Raw genomic sequence first — 21,635 nt, forward strand, 5'->3', positions numbered from 1 at the left:
ATGTTGGAGTACCATTTGGAAATCAGTATCATATTTAAGTCATAATAGTAAAAATGTGTACCAGAACAAATTGGTGGAACTAAGTCAGATAGTACAGTATTAGATCTCTTTACTGAATGTTGCAGGGTGTAAAATTGAGATCATAGACATGCGAACACGGACCCATAATTGTGTCGGCAGAAACATCGATATTTTTTTTATAGAATTTAGTAATAAAAAAATTTCTTGGTTTAGTAAAAAAACGAATATGTAAATAGGCCGATCTTGCGCATTTGTTGTTGTGTTGCCATGTATCCTTTTATCAAAAAAGTCATTAATATTTATATATATGAGTATATGAGTATACCAAATATTGCTTAGAAAGTAGGGGCAAGATTGAAGACCTTTCAAATTATTTTCTCGTCCCACTTATAAAACCGTATCCTCACGACTTCCGTAGACCGTTGTTAATTGTTTAAAACATGACAGAATATTTGGATATTATGTGCTAAATGTGTCCTAACTACCCCCTCCCTACTATACAAATAATGACATACATATGCTGCATCATGTTATAGATATACAACATAAAAGGCTTACGAAAATGCATAATCCTAAATGCAGCACCAAGCGCTCCGCTTGTTGCTGGCTTCCTTTTTGATACACAGCCGGGGGGGGGGTAACATGTTTTATTTATCTTTTTTTGGCCCAGTTGGTATAATAAACAAAGAGCAACCCCGCGATTCTAAAATAACAATATTAATTGTTTAAACACGATTAAAAAAATATGGGTTAAAAGTAGGGTGGGGGAAGATGGGACACTGTTGACACATAATAGCAAAATATCCTGTCGTAAGAATGTGGTTTTATAATTCTTTGAAAGTTTTTTGTTTACTACCAAATTGGACGGGAAAATAGAATGAAAAGGTGTCCCATCTTCCCCCACCCTACTATAATATAGAAGTGGTATATCGGTATCATTTTACCCCAAAGTAACATAGAGGTCATGTCCATAAGTAGTAAGTACGTCATCCTTTTTAGGAAAACGGTTGAAATTGTTTGTTATGGTTAGTATGCGTGAACTTCGCATTTCAACTTAAAGTTCAATATTAAATGCTTTGCTGTGTGGTAGGGTACGGACAGCAGGTTTAACGAATTCCCCAACTTGTCACATATTTATTCAGCAATAAATTAAGCAACATGTGATCTGTGTTTTCCTAAGCCTCTAGTCACCACCGCAAATATTCGTAATTAAACTGATTCCATTTCAGTAGTGTGGGGTAAGATAGGACACGTTTTCATTCCCTTTTCCTGGCACTTTTAGCAGTAGACAGACAACGGGTATTTACACAATTATTTAATCGTAACCACGCGACTCTAAAAAACGTTACTAATTGTTCAAGCACGATTATGAAGATTTCCCATCTTACCCTACTGAGTACTATATAGTTGGTTGGGGGAAGATGGGACATTTTCATTCTATTTTCTCTTCCCATTTGGTAGTAAACAAATAACAAGCAATGAAAGAATTATAAAACCGTATCTTTACAACTCCCGTAGCCGTGTTGTTAATTGTTTAAAACATAAACAAGATGTTTTATTATTCTGTGCGAAAGGTGTCTCATCTTCCCATCAGAACTATTAGTTTCAGAAATCACGGTTACCTTGAGAAACCGCACGTAGGCAGTAGTGGAAAGTAAATAGATAAGTTTGTTGGTACATCTAGCATGATTACGACTGTTTAGTTGTGTATGGTTGTTCGACCATGATAATACGTGGGCGTATACGTATCTTCAATCACATTCCGTAATCGTAAATGCTCAATTGCATACCTTTGTAACAACGAATAACACATCAAACAAAGTAACACAATTCACTATATTAAACAACGCGAGCAGTTTCTTCTTAAAGCGAAGTAAGCCGTCGTCGCTCTATGTATACAATAGGTTTGAATGCATTTGCAGCATTTTACGACCCTGGTACCAAGCCACGGCTGGTTCTGTTCATGCATCCCGGATATTTGCACTGGAATATATAACTGCTGGATCCACCCATAGGCATTAACGCTGAGTGGTGATAAACAGAGGCATAGGCATGCTTGGTGCAGCCACATGTTTCCCGCCCATTGAGAACATGTTTAGTTAAAAATAAGCATCAGTTGTTTTTGTTCATATAGTCATCCAGAAAAGATATTTTATTGATATTTCTGTTGTCAATTATACTCGTGTTGACATCTTTAATAGGATATAACAAGATGGCGAGATAGTTAACTTACGATTCGTGAGACAAACAAATGTAAAGACAAACAAAATTCGTGAGACAAACAAAAATGACGATTATTGTCGCTATTCAGTTTTAGCATAGATATAACAATTATTCTTCATAGTTTACAAGCTTGCCGGGCGAGTTTGTATTTTAGCTTTTGTTACTTAAAGAAGTAAAATGTATATTCATTCGCTGATAGAGTTTAGACAGTCATTTTAGACAGTGTCTGAGTCCGGTTATAATTTGTTTCGGAAACGCAGTGTCTTGTCGATCAAGATAATGCTCGGTAAATTTTGCTGGTCATCCTATGTCGCTGATTAACACCAGTCGGTCTAATAACCAGCAATGAAATGTTCACGCAGCGACAAATCAAGGCGCCTTCTTACTTGTTTTAAAAACCACTGCACGTTAAACCCGACGCTTACGACTCCAATTAAACGAATAATTACCAGCGTTACTTCCAAGTCAGGGCGATTTAGGCCTCACCCGTAGATATGGCCGAAGACACACACTCCGCCGATAATTAATCGACGTAATAGCGGTTTAGCGAAGCGGTTAGCAGGCAACAATACCAAAGACAAATTGGGCCAAAGTGAGCGGTGCCAGGTTTTACGCGTCGCCAGTAACGACCGTGCCAAGTACTGGTGACCTTGTCGTTGGGCTATTACAGATTCAGGTTCTTGCTCGTAAGTTTAACTGGGTCTTCAGGTTCTTAAGCGAACACCGTGACGATCGTAAATATAAATATGATTAGAAATACAAACTGAACGTGCCGTATAAAATGTTGTTATGATCCAGAAAAGTCCAAAGGGCTTCTTTTTATAGACATTTTTAAATATAGGTGTCTATAGCGATATATAGACAGCCAATTCAACATTGCGCAATTTAAACAAACAAAGCTTCGTCGGAATGCAGTCGATTGAGGTTGACAATCGTAAATGAACTAAAATTCCTGCCGAAAACGAGGTACAGACTCGTCAACACTTACCAATCAAACCGTTGTATGTAAAACAAAGTAATTTGGCACAAATAGTGCATGTTCTGACGTTGGCTATAAGTCTTTAACAGCAAACAAAATTTATATATATATTAGAAGGAGCGTTATGTCAATTTGGTCTATATAAGCTTCATTCACACATTTCACAAGTGCGGTTATTGTATATTGACTTTAACAGTGTCGTGTATAACACCTCCGCTCTTTAGCTACCAGTTAATAGTGATTGTACTGTGACGTACTTAAGGCCTACTTTATTTGAAATTATAGGGATAATTATAGTCCGTGCTTTAGTCAAAAGGCTCCTTAAATGTACAGCTTTGAGCTATCGCACAAAACGTTACGTTTTGACATCACGGCAGTGTTCCAACTGACGGAAACGTGCGTGCACGTGCGCAAGCTCATTAAGTCGCTGAGAATTGTGTAGAAAGTTCCGCGTAGATAAATCAGACGCTTATTGCCCTGGAAAATGTATCGATGACACGAATTTGGAACGAAGTCGGCGTTTTCCTGCGAGAAAACGGCTGTAGCACTCCCAAGCTGGACATAAAGGTCACAGGTGCAGGGAGTCACGTGCAAACGCCGCAAGTATAGTTCCGGAGTGACGTCACAAGCGAGAGAAAAGAAACTAATCAACCTCAGGTTCACACGATTTGTGCTTCTTGCCCTATAACCGAGCCTAGCATCCACGGTCTACTTTTGTTCTGTCATTTGTCGCAATAAACGGCAATTAGGAGCTATTATTCGAGCGAATGTGACTTACGTGGGAAAGGGTGCGGAATCCAGAATCGTGATCAATACACTTGCTTGGTTAATTTTAAACGTGATGTAATGGGTAAACTGCGGGAGCAAAACTGCGCCGTAAAATAAGTAAGCAAATAGTGAACACGTTTCCATGAAGAGCCATATACCGCCTGTCAGTATGCAGCTCTGGTGTTACGAACCCCCATGTTGTCGTATCATAGCAACAACAACAACATGAAACATTCCAATTCAAACGTAATGCATGTCAACACTTCGGACTAAGGACACGCGGGATTTTGTGGGAGTAAACACGAAGAACTCACTCAAAGTTAAGTTATGTAATTCGGAATTTACTTGTTAAAAATGTTATATTGCGTTTCTGAATACCACGGGTGCCATTAAAAAACTTTTAAATAATTTTTACCAGTTCCCCTCTTTCCCCGCTTATACTCACAAAGTTACATATTCTTTAATCTTAACAAAGAAATGACAATACATTTGGTTTGTCGGTACATTCCATTTGCGTTGAATAAAAACCGACTCTGAACTTTTGTGTTTGGAATATGACGAAGCAAACAGCTGTATACCCTTCGTGTTTGAATTGTGAGACTAGTCCTATACCTCTACAATCGTGTGTCGAATTCCTTGCAGTTCAAATCCTACTTATTTGCGGAGCAATAAATCGCGACTCGCTGCGATTTGTTCAAATCATTGAACACGGTGACATCACGAAACAAATTTTCTCCCTGCAAGGAGAAAGTAAAAGACAAGCTTCGCATATATTCCAACTATTCTTAGTGCTTATCCCTTACCATAGTTAAGCATACAAAGTCTGTACATATCAAGAGGTATTTCATTTATTCACATAGTTTGCTGATGGTATCTTAACAAATTGTACGCCATGTCGTTTATATTCCGCCGGTATAAGGCGTTGTTATACTTCTGATATCTAACCTTTTGTGCGTTTTTACACAACAATGCATGGTTTTTAGTGGACCGGTTGTGATCACTTAGGGCATATGTTAAGTGCACCCGCCAGCAAATAGCAAATAGAGTCAAATATAAAGGGACGTATTTTGACGTCACGAGCAAATGGGAACCTTTTGGTGTAACTTAAAACCGATCCTACCCCAATTTTTTTTTAGCTTAACCAACAGAAACAGCTTTTAATATTCTGCAGACGTCATTTGAGCGTCATTGCTTCCCTAGCGTTTTAATAACCGTTTCAATGACCGGTTAACTACCTATATTGAAATCAACACTCCGTAAGGGTATTGGTAATAATGAGCTAATTGAAACCCGGTGGGCGGGAAATAGTGGTACAGTTTACAGCTGGGCTCGAACGTATTTACGTTCATAGGTATAAACTTATACTACTCGTTAAACGTAGTTCGAAAATTTACCGATATAGGTTTTACGTAAACAATACTATATATAGATGATTTTTTCCATCGCTTACTACTCTTGTGAGATAATGTCTTAATTGCAAAGGACACCACACTGTTTAATAGCGGGTTCAGCTTAAACGACATTGTCTTGGGAGGAGATTAGAACGGTTGAAGTCGCCAATAACAACCCATTACCAGGATACAAAGACAAAGGAGTTCAGTTAATCGAGGCTATTAATGAGAAATGACTTCACTTGACGCTTATCCCCGTGTTACTTAGCGAAGAAGTCAGCATAGGTGGGTGAAAAAATAAACGAAGACTCGCAGTGAGCGGTAAGGCAAAACAAAGTTATAATTATTGTGAACGAACAAAACTTAACAGCTGATCAAACGTTTTAAACACAGGCCTAAGCAACCAACTCATGTATTACAAAGTTGCATTACAGGTAGCCAGTTATTAAACCTTAGTTGTGGCGACTGTGTAGATTAATCTCGATTTTCTTCCCGGATTAGGTCGATCGTCAGACGCCGCAATGTTCGCGCAGAACAATCTGGTGTAGCCAGTGTAGAGTTTGTTCTAACATGTCATTTAAGACAGTACAGCATACGACATATAAGCTATATATATTAGTTTTATGGGCAATGCTGCAAACATTGGATAAAAGCCATGATACGCCTAAGGTATATCTGCGCTAAGAGTAAAGGATCCGGGGTCACGGGTTATGATATTTGGTGGTCGCGGTAGAGAGGTGTGTTGATTATATTTAACGAAACGTCAAAGGACGGGAACGAAATGAACTTCTATACGCCCGACTTTCCCACACAATGTCAATAACCTTTGAAAACCAGTCAATACCCGAAGTAACGGAAACGAGTCGTTGTGGTCGCACGAGCATTTGGTTTCCATAAAAATTTCTAATCAGGGCCCATCTGTATAATAAGCAGATACCCATGTACGTGGTCGCGAGCGTATAAAATTCGCGAGTATATAACCAGCTTGCAATGCGAGATTTCATCAGTCGTCTCGACACCGGCTCGCGTGCGAAACGGACTTAGCGAAGTTCAAGGCTGGCAGGAATTATAGAAATTGGTTGAATGAATATGAATTGATTTATTATGTATGTTAAGGTAGTCGTATAGAATGCTTATTACCCCTGTTTTCAAATAAGGTATTGCTGTTGTTTTCGCATACGTCAAAGTTCTGCGTGGGGCACAGTGCATTTTTATTAAACAAGGTTTTGTTCTGTAGTTGTAATAATGCGAAGAAGCTTTTTAAACAGGTGTCGCAATAACTGCGTTTATTAGCACCGCCGTACGCGTAGATCGAGTAGCAGCGTGCTTCAGTCTTGGAGTCGCTATTTACGCACACGACAAACAAGGCGATGTCAGTCATCGCAAACAGAGGTTGCGACAGGACCAGTAAATGAAGAGTTCTCAGGAAAGGGTTCGAGGTAGTGCTGCACAGGCAGTGTGGCACCAAAGGGGAAAAAATACCTGCAGTTGGTCGAAACGTTAGGCGAACACAACTTTAACACGCCGAAAGGACGCGTTGGAATATCGAAAAAATAGTCTCATTGTTGAGTTAGAAAAGATTAGTGGTAAATGTTTTTCGGCACTGAAATATTTCGTCATAGTAGTAAGGGCAAGTCCTGTCTAGATGGCGTATCCACGGGAGTTTATTGTGACAATCTTCTTCAATAATGTGGGAAACTTTCGGAAATTGTTCAACCGGCTCCGTTTAATTAGACTGCTAGAAAAGGCCTGCTGTGCTCTGTTCCTCGCACTAGACTAGTTACTGTTTTTGAAAACGATCGACTCCAGCATTGCTGTCCTTGCGGGAAACCTGTGCTCCACGTTCCGCCGGGGGAAAAATGCTCGCGGCATCGCTCAGTCGACAGTGAACTCGGATTAAGCCAGACGTATCGAACAGACACTTATCAAACACGAAACTCGCTCGGCAAATTTTACCGACCGCAAGAGTACCCTCGTTATTATGCGATACTTAGGAATTATTAAGCTCAGATCGGAGACAATAGATCGAGGGCGGAGTAATGGTTTAAAACAAACAGCCCGGCCAGAATAGCTTACATATGTGAAGTGGACTTCTTTACGTCAGTCTTTGTAAGTGTACGGGTTTATGACAGATCAAATTTGGTCTGACATATGCAAACACTGTGACGTGTGCGTTTTATCTCAATAAAACAATAATTTGTCAGCTCTTGGAATCGAGTGCAGTTTCAGTTTGTTATGAGGCGGTCATTTAATCGCACTACTATTGTTGTTTCTCAGGTTCCGACGTGTTTAGGTTTGACTGGATAAACCCCGTGCAGGGCCGCAGACAAATTATTTACACAGAAGCGGCCGCGACGGAAGTTCGTGGAAAACGTAAACAACAGCAAGCAGGATTTGATTTGACGGTGGAAGAATCGGTCGTGTGCGCTGTGGATTACTATAAATAGCACTGTAAATACGAGAGCGACTGTTGCACGGACTATATACTGCCGAATCTGCAGGCCAGGATGGCAGGTTCAAACCGACAGGTACTGAATTGCGGGGATGTGAGCTCGACATGCAGAAACATGGCAAAAGTTTCGAGGTGTAGATCAAGCGAAAGCAATGAAGATGGTATAAGCACTCAGCAAAATAAAAGATGTTCTTTCTGCTGCTGTGGAAAACAGCCCGAGCTACGGAATAAAGACTCTGAATCATCTTATTACAAAACACATCGATGCGACGTTGTTCTAAACTCTTCTAAAAGCACAAGCAGATGTTACTCTTGTCGTTTTGTATCTTCATCTCGGTGGACAATATGTGGTTTTCTTAAAAAGACGTTGACGATAGGTTTACTCTTGCTCGTCCTACGGTGTATTGTCACGGAAGCGGCCCCGATAGCTGGGAAAGCAAAAGACGAAAAACGAAGAAAAGTTGCAGAACTAGGTACGGAACGAAATGTGTCTTCTTTTTTAACGTTGGATCAAGAAGTTTCAATGCTGACAAGTCTTCCGTCGGCTGGTTTTTTGGACGCTACGACTCACGCGGGCTTGAGACTTGACGTTCATGCATCGACGAAAACTAAACGGGGTGCTGGACGTAAACGAAAGCATCGGAAGAGGAAGGGCAAGAAGTCTAGAGGCAGAAAGAGAGGGAAGAATAAGAACAGGAGGAACAAGAAGAGGAGAAACAAAAAGCAAAAATCGAGAGACTTCACACCTGATAAAATAAATGGTTCCACAGACATGACATCACAACAAAACCTTTATATTCCTTTTTACCAACGACTGTACGTTGACGTTGGTCGATCATATCACCTTGCGATCACTGCCAAAGGAAAAGTTGTGGGCGAACGAAGCGACAGAAGAAGCAATTCGAGTAAGTCGTAAATAAAGGTTAAATAAATTATACGCGGATAAGTGTATCGCACACATTCAATTTATTTAAGACGCTTGAATCGGCATGAGGTATTTTGATCAATTTTCGTTTACGAAACGAAAGTGTATTTGGAAATATTCGGATAGGCGCGAAATCCTCTTTGTTGTATACTGAATGCGCACGTAACGTAACCAACAATGATACAGATCGAAGCAATAATGATTGGGTGATCTGGGCGGGACTGAATACACGTTGGATATAGACAGCTCCACCATATTAAGTGTTTGCAAAAGAGGGCGCGACCTCTTATATATAGCTGCCATGAATTTCTCAATGAAACTGATGCGCAAGCCTAACGACGAGTTAAGGTGTGCAGTATACACGTATTCTATAAGTCTGAATGTGTTGTCTGTATAGTATAGTAAAGCAAAACATTTATAAGGGACGATATTCACTTTGCGGGCTCGATTATTTATCTGTCGCTCGATGAAGTACTTATTTACCAAGCGTTGGTGTCTGGACCCAGCGCTTTAAACGCGCCGCTTTGTTTGCCTGTGTGTCAATTATATTTGTTCGGCATCACAATCATGTTTGTTCTCAGTCAATGTTTGCTGGTAAATTTTCACAACAACTAATGCTAAGCGAACTATATCGTGCGCGGCCGTGCCAAACTTGGTCGGTCAACGCTGGGAGAATAAATTTGCTCAGCGCAATTGCTGGCGGTGCCTGGGTCGTTCAGCGGCCGGGAAAGTCGCCCAAACTGCGGTCTCCCAGAAAAATTCCAACTTCATAGACCAAGCCGCCGACAACAAACCAATGGTTACTAAATATAATAAACTCGAATATACAGCTGTGTCAAAATTGCCCGTTGTAACCAAACAACGACTCCGTGTTTTGGGCACCAGGAATTTGTTGGTACATATTGAGCAAAATGCGGGGGCGAGTTATCAAACGTCCCCATCATTTTGACCAATGTATAATCAAGCTCTCTCTGGTAACCTCACAACGGTTCGTGGATGGATTTGTTTTAATGTCGGCGACGTATACCTCGGTGCGAGTGAGGGTACAAAAGGACCGGAATCCGACGTAGCTACCTTGTGTACACAACGAAGTGCGTGTGGGAGAATAAGAATCGAATGTCCGTCTGTCCAACATTATGTAGCAGTCACGCGATCACCTGAAGCCGTACACGCACCTCAAGTCAGCGTGTTCGGACGTTGTTAACAGTGATTGTAGCCACACGCAGGTCAAAACCTTTTTGTGTGGCCATTTCGTTGAAACCCCATAAGTGTTGCCATCACCTGGCGAAGAGGCGGGTTTGATGTTCCTTCGACGAAACATCGGCAACACTGGCTAGTTTCGCTTTCGGTAATCGAAAATCCGCAGGAAACAATCACTCGGCCATTCGACGGAGCCGTAAATAAACCAATTAATACCGAACCTGTGGCCGTGTTCCTCTGTTTCCGCAACAGAGTTCGTCCAAACGAGACCAAGTCGTCAATCGGTCGCAGAGGCGGCGGCGCCTCTTTTAACACGTTTTCCGTACCTGGAACGCAATTTCGCCACGCGTATGATTGTCAATACATTGTTACGTTAACAATACCCCACATCCCGACGCCTAGCTTATAAACAGTCGGTGGTTTTCATTTTCCTCAAAACCGACCCAGACAAGTAACTTTGTTTAGTGTTTCTTTATGAAGTCGTTGACCCTATGTCGCGTAACATGGCCTTTCGTTACGTCATAATGACTGATTATTTTCGCCGACATACCACGCGCTTGCTGCAATAAGACAACAAGGGTGATTGCCGATTTTACTTAACTAATTTAGATAACACTGTACGTGACGATACTCTACCACAACGAACATTAAAACAACTTCTAAACGAAATTAAATCATCACGACTTATAATGAGTAGCGTTTTTAAACACACACAGAAACCCCCCTTTTGCTTTTCCTGTGATGAATGGTGTAACGTTTAAACCAAATTAGGACAAACATCTGGTAATTTAGGTTCGCTTATGTAGTAGTTTCGCAATACGCAACTGTAATTTCGGACAAGAATGGTGTTTAAGCTGATGGTCACGAGTCGTGTAATCTTCGTATGTTTAACGACATCCGTGTTTCACGGGTTGGCACCGCACATGATTTATATCACCAATCGTGTGATCGTCAGTCTCAATTATTTAAACGGCTATAAAGCATTTTCGTCACTTTTTTTACTCCCACGTAAAACAAAAAGCGAAAGTTGCCGTGCTGAATAAGACAATCGGAATATCCCACAGTTTGAAAGCAAGTATTCACTTGTGTTGGTTTTCCGTCTATTTCTAGACTTTTGACGTTGTTAGGTACGAGAAGGAGACAATTGCAGAGCGCGTAAGCATCACGAATGGTAACGCGATGTAGTATAGCAAATATTATGACAATCCAGACCACAACAACACAAAGTTTCCGGATAGAGAAAACCTTTATAACGAACTTAACTCGCCTTTTTACGGAATAATGTCGGCTTAGCAAAACGTCCACACGCCTTGTCTGCGTATATTTGACATATGTAGCTTTGATATAACCACTGGCTCTGTCGGGTTTGCTTAACGTGAAGAATCGCATCTGTATTTTTATTGTGTTCCCGTTCAGTAAATAAACAAAAAATAAACGGGGTCCAGATTTGGCTCCTTTTGCAAACTCGGACGTCGCGGCGTTCGCCAACATCTACGTTTACTACGCAACGAAAAGTCGCTAACAAAGACAGAGGGTGGGGAAATGAAAACATTTTGCGTCGACAAAAACACCTCGCGGCAACGAGGTTACCTAGAATCGAAGTTCATGGTGAGGTTTAAACAAATGGAGGAAGCAATCAAAATAACCCATGGACCTTTCCTGGACACACGGTTCGGAAAAGTTCGTTTCGTATCACGCGATCCAATAACCATATGGACAGGACGATCACTTTATTTAGAGTACCTATCAACTAGTGCTCTTAAGCAGTTAAGATATAAAGTGCTTAATTACACAGGGCGGCCACGCTACTCCGCTTTCAGATGTAATTAAATGGGAACTTAATGGAAACGGTCGTTAGCGGTGGACGACCACGTTCGCATTTTGTTGGCCAGTCGACCGAGAGATCTGCCAATATCCGCTTGTAGATAAACCTTTAATACCCCATCACACCCACAATATAGCGCTTTCCACGACGGATTGTGTTTGACATTTCGCTTTCTGTTCGGATAGGTTGCAATTAACGCTATTAATTCAGCTTACCCGACCGGCGGGACGTTGATTAGACCCTGGCAGATATTGGTTTGCGGCGAACAAGCACACACTGTGCAATTTAGAAGCGTTTACAAAATGCTCTTCATTTGTGTGAGCGCAATTGACGTAGAATTAAGATACAGCTTAAAACAATGTCAACCACTTAGGAATATACAATTTAATTTTCCTTTCTCCGAAAATGGTATGCGGTTCAAATATTAAACCGCTCACTATCTTTGCAGGTCTTTTGGAAATGAGAAGCTTCGAAAGAAAGAAGTCCTACGGTGTTGCAATCGTTGGCGTGGCGACTTCACGATACATTTGCGTTACAAAGCGGGGAAAAGTCAAAGCCATGGTAAGCCTAAATGAACAAGCGTCGAGGGATTGTTTTATAGCTTTGGCCTTGTATAGTTTATTTTTCGTCAAGCAAACCTCCTTCCATCGGAATTGCGTTAACAGCAGAGTTTTTTAAGCGAAAAATGGTTTTGATCAGAACTGCACGTGTCAGTTTCTCTTGGCTCGAGTCCATCGAGAGGCGCCGTGTAAATGGCGATCGATAATTGCGTCATAATTGCTACGCTTGAGCGGATGAAGGAAAGGCAAAGTGGGGATATACGTAAATGCGCCATTATTCAACTACGATCTCCATTATTCGTCGCTAATCGCCCGTTCGGATCTCGTAAAATTAACCGTCACGTATTGGAGCAAACAATGAAGAGATATAGCCAGGCCGTTTCCGTCTTGAGCCGATTAGGTCGGCGGGCTCTTAGCAACTCTCGTAACACTTTAGCTGAAGTTGATTTAGATGCGCCGAAATAAAGTCGCAAAGGTCGCACAAGATTACAGATGCGCCGGCACAATATTACAATGAACATCGACGTCATAGGGAACCCGTGTTGGTTTAAATCGACCAAATCGCCAGTCACAACTTCAAATGTATAGCCGTTGAAGGAACCGTGTTGTGGTTACACATACCTCTAGCGCCGGGGAGGCAGCAAACCAGCTACAGCGAACAGACGAACTTTATTGCATAGAGCTGCAATTAGGCATCTCCCAAATATCCCGGCCCTTTACAAGGGGAGCTTTTGAACTCTACGTGTGGCCTTTACATCGACCAATTATTGTAACGACAAATAATCAGATTAGAAGGCGTGGTCGGCAACTCGGCTTACAAAAGTCTGCTTCAATACGATTCGCTTCAAAAGAATATCTTGGTACACGCTTGACATGGCTCGAAAATACTACGGGGCAACATAATTATCGTTAGTCAGGACACAGACTAACAGCCGTGTCTATTTTGGCAAAGCGGAAGACGCGCGGTTATTAAATTATGTTGCAACAAACATATTATCGCCTCATTGGCTACAATTAGCAAGATTCTGATGCAGTCTTGAAATGGCAAGTTAAAATGACATGCCTTTTATACAGTTTGGTTTAAACGCGTTTATCAAATATCAGAGTATAAGCTGCAACTATTCAACTTTAGGAAATGCGGTTTTGCTGAATTTCGAATGCAAATAAATTTTAGCTTGAGAGAAATGGTCGAACGTCGGCGAAACAATAAGTATTAGATTACATTGGCAACATTGAGCGGGATTGCGGTTCGTTGAATAAAACAAGGGCTTTGAGACTGGAGTCAGAGGCGGCAGAAAACGTCGAAAATGCTTTGGAAGGGACGCGTACCGTGAAAAGATAAAGAAATGGGCAGTCGCCTTAAGCGAGCTCTAAATTTAGGACAGGATCCGGTATTTGACACCAAACACATGCTTAATTAATTGTGTTCCGCGCCCCCGTGCTAAATTATCTGCCAAGAGCAGCTATTTTCTATTGGCCTGTCGCCGCACCAGCTCACAAATTTAAACGGTAAAATAAACACCTCGAAAAAATAAGTCATCGTCGCTACAGCGCAAGTAATATTTTTTCGCAAATTGAAAAGTTGGCAGGCTTAATATGAAGTGGTGAGATTAGCTGAGGACGTCAACCATTATGACGTGAGATAACAATCTCCAAAATTGCCACCGAGCCGATCCTTAGATTCCCACACTGTTTGCCTAAGCATGTCGCCGCGCTTCTGTAACTCTTCGGCGTGAGCCTGTTAAAGTATGTTGGCCCTGCTGTCATCAACAGGTGGACGATTGATACGTGGTTATGCGAGTAATAGACTATCATTGCTGGTATCGCTGCGACTTCGACAATGAATAGAAGAGACGTCAATGAATAAGCCCCAAACCACTGGCTTCTTTCAAAAAGCTCGTCGTGGAATTCAGGTTCTCCCCACAGCACCTCGGAAACTTTAGCGAACGAACGATTCTTATCGGTGGAATTCGGAGAGGCACAAATCCAACTATTGGACCCCTTTTATCGAGTCTTGTGGCGCAGTCGTTGATTGTGACATAAAAGGAATAATCGTTCATGCCGTCACCGCTCGATACGATGCTGCGGCGACCGAAGTCGATCGCGATTGTGTCTATAGTTGTTTCGCAAACAATGGAGAGTCACCATCCGATCTTACGCGGAGCGCAGAGTTGGCCCAGCGAGGGTCGCAGTGTTGTTCGAACGCACACATTGATGCAGAACGCGGAAAAATGTTTCGGCGATAAAGCTTTTTGGCGTATGGTCAATTGGCGATGCGACAATGCCACCAAAGTGTAAGATATCTTAGCAATGCGTCGCTATCGATATATAGTCTATAGAGAAGCGTTTAGTGTGGTCGCCTTCACCTCGCTCCACGACCTTGATTTATCATCAAACACGATGGCACGTTGTGATGCCAGGCCACGCATTGTGTCGCAACAAATAGCTCCATTATTCGAGGCGACAAACGTTCGCGGGAAGTTCAAATGGTTGTTCGTTAAACGTTGCACGCGGTCGGTTACCCGAGATTGCTGCCTGTGTGACATAGAAAACATATAAACAGTGGAGTTATTTTCTTCGCAGAAAACAGCTGCGGAAGTAGCAGTGTTCTCTTTTTTACCCTACCTCTACTTAGCTGTATCCATATTTAGCAAGTTTGTGGTTTTAACGTGGCTTATCTTTTTACAGAAAAAGTTTAACAAGAACCGATGCCTCTTTAACGAAACAGTCCTCCCGAACAAACAGAACTTGTACGAGTCGTTCTCGTGCAAAGGATGTTACTTGCACATTACTAAAAGAGGAAAAATCCGAAACTTGCGGGGGACAAACAAGAACGAAAACACCGCACACTTTTTACCACACGACAGGAGGAGCCAACACTCGAGGTCTCGGCGTCGAGCCTTAACGGGCGCAAAAGTGACGACGGTTGACGTCACGAACATGACGTCAATGCCCAGTAATGTCGACCCAACAGTGTCTTCGGTTGATGCTGGAATTTCGGCTACAACTCCAAAGCACGGCCAGGGTAAAAGATCAAGGCCGCACAAGAAAAGAACTCGAACCAGCTCGAACCATGGCGCCGGAAGCTCGCACAAATCGAGTAAAGCGACGCGACGACCGAGGGTTTATGACGCGACAAACCGCTAAGGCGCTAAATGGCAAAGTCCAAGTCATGGAAGTCTTGGCTTTGATGAGCTGGTCGTGGTAGAAATCTCGCCCCACCCTCCGGGCGACGCCAGAGGAAGAATAAACGACGAAATAGCTTGAGTTCGGTTCAATGGCTGCGGTCACACAACCTTGATTACTCAGAAAAAGGGTAGCATCCAGAAATTCCAGCTCCAATGGCGAAAAAAAATCCTTTTAAGAAACCGTATTGTAACGGTATTCCTACTTAAACAGCCTTAAAAGTTTTACTGCATCAGATTTCTTGTACATGTCACAAAATACTGGCGTATCAGTTGCCCAATTTTACTGAGCCGTATTTTCTATTTATTTTTTTAAACTATCATTTTCGCCTTTGCCGAGGGAACTATTGCGCGTTTTCACTGTACGCCTGCTATTTTTATCAGTGCCCCTTCCACCAATTCCGTTCGCAGAATGTTTTATTTTCGGCTGGCACAACACCGTTACTCGCGGAAGTCGATTACTGGTGTACGTGTTACGAACCGCCATTCTGCGAATCGCCATATTGCATTCGTGCAAAACCCGCACGCCCCTGTTATACCAAGTTCCATGCTTCAATAAAATGTTTCGTGTAATTGCACTCCCTGCTTTTTAGGCCCATTCCACCCATTCTATCTTCAAGTTTATAAACCTCTCTTTCAATCTAACATTCGATCTCGGTATATCCTCCATTTGTTTCTTGCGCTACAAGGTCCCCAGTGCTTTTTAGTATGCCTTGTTGTCAGTGCGGTGAATACAATATTTATTTACTGAAACATTGAATCGTATCTGACAAACAGTCTCTAAGTCGCATGTGAGAGTTATGAATAGACAGAACTGTTTTTATCCTCAAAAAAAGTACCAAAAATTGTGGCACAACAAATTTCGAAAATGCAACAAATCAAATGCCTTTTTATCAGAAACGAGAGATAAGTACGTCAACTTGTTACAAAATAAACATACAGGAGTCAGAAGCATATAGTACTCTGTTTAGAGTACCATGTCAGAAGTATTTCTATACCAACAGTACAGACATAGGAAGGCATAAAAATAAGTGACAAACAATTTTTTTAAAAATGTTTGATTACAATTGTAAATCTCAAGATAAAGATAATTTGAAAATAAATAAGTTATATTATATACTGCGCTTAATTGTAAAATATCATCTCTGAAACTTACAAAAATTAAACTGTACAATCCATTCTTAATTTCGCAGAATAGGTCGAAACAGATAACATATTTTAAAACTATGATAGCTTAAACTGTCTACGTACAAGTTTGGATATCTGTAAATAGCAACTTGTGTGATTTATCGTTTGGCACGAAAACAGCAGGATTTTATGGCAATCGATTTGTTCTTTATCACATTGGTTACCCTAAATATAAAATCGTGAGAATTTGAACAGACCCGGTGTATATATATGAACAGTGATTGGAATGGGATGTTATACTTGGTTAAATTTCGTCACCGAATTCACTATCTTGACAACTACAAGACCATGATTGTTCACCCTCCACAGATATGCTGATGTCCTCGGAATTATTTTTAGTTGGGGACCGACGTCTGGGCTCGAACACGGGTTACCACGTAACAGCAGAAATCGAACTGATAACGCTGAATAAGTTAGACGTCGTCACCACCAATGTTAAAGATCCAACTCCCCTTAAACATTGGTCACGTACATTCTTCTTTCCGTCTGGATCGTTTGGGCGCCAGGTGTGAGGTCGTTATTAAACGACGGCCACCGGCGTCCAACGAACGGATCCTATAATTCACAGCTGCTGCTTGTTGGAGTTAAATCCTTGTACGTCGTCGGGGTTGTAATATCTCGGGTGCCGAACTTGCCCCTTGTACACGTTGTCGCGGAAACGGGGCAGCGGATGGGCGCTGGGGCGGCCGTGATTGACAAGATCGTACGATGACGGACGGTAATCCAGCAGCATTTGATGCGACCGACTTTGATGGGAAAGTGTTGAACGGACAGGATTTAGCGTAATTGAAAAGCCAACTCTGGAAATAATATTTTTCCGTCTCGTGTCTGTGATTCGGGGAAATTTCGGCTCAGGCGGAAAGTCGCGAAATCAAAATTTCAAAGCCGCAACCATACATGCTTATTTCGCGTGAAATATCAAGTGGAAAACATGTTTTATTAGAAACATCGGAGTGAAAGCACACAAAAAAGAATATAGCGATGTTTGGCGAGTTCTGTGGGAGTAGCGGACCCGCTTCACCTGCTTGAAACTTGTGGTAGATTACTTTGGTGTAGGATATCGCTGGTTTGTTTTGTGTTATGAATTTAACGCCACATATCCGGGACTTCCCCCACCCGAGCGAAGGTTTTCATGCAAGAGTGGTAACACGAGATGTATGTAACGCCCTTTACAGGCAACAGTGATGTAACAGTGCTATTTGCGTCATCCTAGACACAAAACAACCCAGGTGGTGATGTGGACGTAGTGGGAAAGACCTACTTTCTCAGATTTTGCATTCTCACAGTTTGAACTTGCCGAAAAAAATCAATCACTTCTTTGTTACTGTATCACACCAAAGAGTGCTTCTCGGTTTAAAATTCACCACCGCGACCCGCAGAACAGTCGAACGACGTTGCAACCACTGACCCGACCTTCCTTCGTAAGACACCGGCACAACAGATGTTTTGTAACGAACAAGTCGAAGCATTGTTTGTGGTGAACATTTGTACCTAATGCAGCCGTGTAAGTGGTGGAAAAAGCATCTTTCCCTTTGCCACGTGCTATGTAATCTTTCTTTGAAAGTGATCGGACTTGTTTCTGTTTTTAATTCCAAAGCGAAACGTGCGGCGGGGGCGACCCTAGTATTGACTCTGCAGGTACACGGTCACTGTTGGCAGCTGCGTGTGAGCGGTTTTAAGTCTGTACACTGTTTATTTATGTTGCTGTTATTTTTGAAAGCTTGTTAAAAATTGGGCGTCAAGACCGCGGTAATTGCGGCAAGGAAAGAGTTCTATTCATTGTCGCGACACAGTATGTATGAAAAATGATGAGCGAAACACCTGTTATCCCGTCGTCACACGAATACTCTATTGTTCGTTAGCACAGTTACGTCACAGCGGTTGACCAAGGCGAATAGTTTGTCACGCAATAACGCGACGGTTTATAGCGACGTAAGGTATGTTCTATTTACTTTCTTCACAAGCCATTGGGCAGTAAGCATACAATCCACAAGTTATGAACCAAAACTTTCAAACACAAACAGTCAACGCCTAAAAGCTGAATCGCATTGCAGTAACCGCATTTCCAGGAAAGTCGCGCCGCAACCAAAACCTCTGTGATACATAGTTTAGCGGTAAATGTGGGTACCAAGGAAAGGAGATTGCGATAGAACAAAAATACTTTGGTCCGAATGCACAAACTGCTAATTAGTGTGAAGTTTAAAAAACCTTACCCGAAACGTGTACGATCTTTACCACATAAGTGAAGGCTTGAACTCTGCATTCTACCGCGCTCTAGCGTAAAGTAAACTGTTTTAAATCGGCGGTCGAGGAAACATAAACGGCTGATAACTCGTTTGAGGATTCTAGAGTAGTAAAGATCGACAGCGTGAAACATAAGGGTGCAATTAAACAAGGTGTGTAAAACATAATACGGATGGTAAGTTTAGTTCGTTCCCATTAACCTCCGGTAACCAATACTTAAGCTATTAAGGTCAAGTAGACAACGGTAGATTTCTTTTGCGGCCATGTTCGTTAACCACACAATAGTGGTTAGGGCAAAAGAAAAAGTTAGCTGCACCGATAAGGGGGAGTTCGATTACTGACCGTGTAATAGGTAATATCCTAGACGTTTGTAAGGTTTCGATTTGCCAACTATAAATTTGTTCAACGACGGCGACATCCGTTGATTATCCCATATTATACCGCAGACGAGATTTCAACGAACATGGAAATTTCAGCAGCTGGCCGCTCACAAGAGTTTGACCGCAAATCTTGATTGGCGTGAAAGATGTAACATAAGCGATCAACCACTTCGGTTCAGTAAAAGCTAATGTAAACGCTGGATTACCAGAGGGGAAATTCCGCTATGTGTAATGTTGACTATCCACGTATATCTATAGTAAAGTATATACCTAATGGTCATAGTAAATTTATCACCTCATATAATACACTGTGCGAGTGTTTAAACAATGATTAATCTTACATCCCCATAAATACATATATAGCAGCATCTTACACCATCTTACTACATCATAAATAGATATTTAGTGGGTTATGACACCATACAACGTCAACTAATTCGGAGCACCCGGAAAATAGATTGTAAGAACTGAAGTGCAAAACATGTAAAAAGCAAACAAAAAATATAGTAAATTGAGGTAAAATGGTTCATGGTTTATTCTATTTTATCGTCCCATTTTAGTAAACAAAGAAACTTTACAGAGTTATATATTCGCATCCCAGGGATTGTAAAAAAGTCTAACTGCTACGCTACTACGATCAAATTGTAAGTACAAACGCTACGTATACACAGCCCATGTGCGCCATCTAGAAGGATTGATAATTGAGCTATGGCTATATACTGCTTCAGCTAAAGCGAATTTTAAAAGCAAGGATTCAAAACAAACACTTTGTAAATGATACGTATTACGTTCTCAGGTAAAAGCTACAAATCCTAACAACCATGTATGTCATGCTTATGCCACAGTAGTGCAACGGCGCCCAGAAAAATATGTGGAATATGAATAATTCCGCCTATATTCGTGTACATATAATTCTGCAGTACTAGTTTGAATTTTGCCGTCAGCTAAGCGCAGCACATAAAATGCCAGTTTGCCGATACCCACACGAAATATACTTTTCAATGATTGCCTTTAATTACACGAACTTTATAATTATAGACGACTTTTAAAAGACTAAATAAACCAACGAACAGCAACATTTTAAAACTTTAAAACTAAACCAATAAACACCGAATGCTGTATGCACTTTATGCTAAAACTGTAACATACAGAATTAAATAAAAATGCATTACCTTGCCTCGTTGTGGGTTAAATATTATCTATCTCGTCAAAAGTATCGCAATTTTCTTATCTGTCAATATCTCCAACAATTTGAACCAAAGCTGTATTTATAAATTCGCCTCCAGATTTTTTGGAAAACAATTTTTCTTGAGTTATATAAACAATTTTGTATCTGACTCCAAAGTAGACGAAGGTACATTTTGGTTAAAAGTTACCACATATTTTATGACAAAGTAGCTTATATCTTTTAAATTGCATATTAGTTTTACGGGTTTACACCACGAATTGCATGTAGGCTACTTATAATAGATATTACCAATTGCAACTTTTTTATTGGGATAGCGGAGTGTTAAAGGAGAAATATAAATGCTAAACACTGTACCAAAAGTAAAAAATAAGCAAGCAGACTGATTGATTGATTTACAGAAACTTTTTTACATAAGATGTGCAATTTGCCACCATCACTTCACACATATACTCCCGATAAAAGGTAGGCGCTGAAAGGCAGTTTTTTTATACGGTGGCGGTATGCAACATTATTTAGGAATAGAAAAGTAAATGATTAAAATAAGGATTATTATCAAAACAAGAAGAATAATTCCACAAATGATTTTCTTTTTCCGCGACTTTTTCTGAAAAAGCAAAATTTAACGTCATACGAAAACAAAATGATTTTTCCTACCCGTAAAATAAAGACTGTTAATAACATGCACTTATTAAACTGCAACTACATTCAACAATATTTTGTAAGTTTAAACACGCACTCTTATTTAAACACTGTATTAATATCTGGCAGCTACAAAACATGTTGAATTTTGTCTTGCGCCGTGGTGTAGTGGTTAGCGTGCCTGCCTGTAGCCATTAGGTAATGGGTTCAAGGCTCGTCGCTGCTACCATTGTGAGCGTATGTGCAAGACACTTAACGACAATTGCTCCAACCCAGTGGTCACTAATGGGTTGTCCAAATTATCAGCCATATATTAAAAAAATGAAAAAATCCCCCAAAAAATAATCACCCACAAAGTAACATACATGGTAACTCGTAAGCTGGCACGAGGTGTTAAACCCGTGTTATAACGACTGTCGTTTTCCGGCCACGCAAGGAAGTAAGTTACACTCATATATTCATTCAT

At 41.1% G+C, this 21,635-nt stretch overlaps 2 protein-coding genes across 3 annotated transcripts in view; one reads left to right on the top strand and one right to left on the bottom strand.

Moving 5' to 3' along the window:
* The first annotated feature begins 7,659 nt into the window (after positions 1-7,659).
* On the top strand, positions 7,660-16,282 carry fgf-na1 (FGF-NA1 protein). The gene is given in 3 exon segments (NM_001113253.1): positions 7,660-8,739; positions 12,233-12,345; positions 15,033-16,282. Coding segments are annotated over 3 exon segments (1,422 nt in total). The 5' UTR covers positions 7,660-7,889; the 3' UTR covers positions 15,492-16,282.
* Positions 16,283-20,652: 4,370 nt separating this feature from the next.
* Positions 20,653-21,635, bottom strand: part of LOC100179377 (syntaxin-12) — a 4,874-nt gene continuing 3,891 nt past the window's right edge. For both annotated transcript variants that reach the window (XM_026835386.1, XM_026835379.1), the window contains one exon: positions 20,653-21,134. In XM_026835386.1, the coding sequence (XP_026691187.1) occupies positions 21,043-21,134 (92 nt within the window). In that variant the 3' untranslated portion in view covers positions 20,653-21,042. The remainder of the gene's footprint in view (positions 21,135-21,635) is intronic.

The sequence above is a fragment of the Ciona intestinalis genome, chromosome 1 (genome assembly GCF_000224145.3).
Source record: "Ciona intestinalis chromosome 1, KH, whole genome shotgun sequence".
In the NCBI taxonomy this organism is placed as follows: Eukaryota; Metazoa; Chordata; class Ascidiacea; order Phlebobranchia; family Cionidae; genus Ciona; species Ciona intestinalis.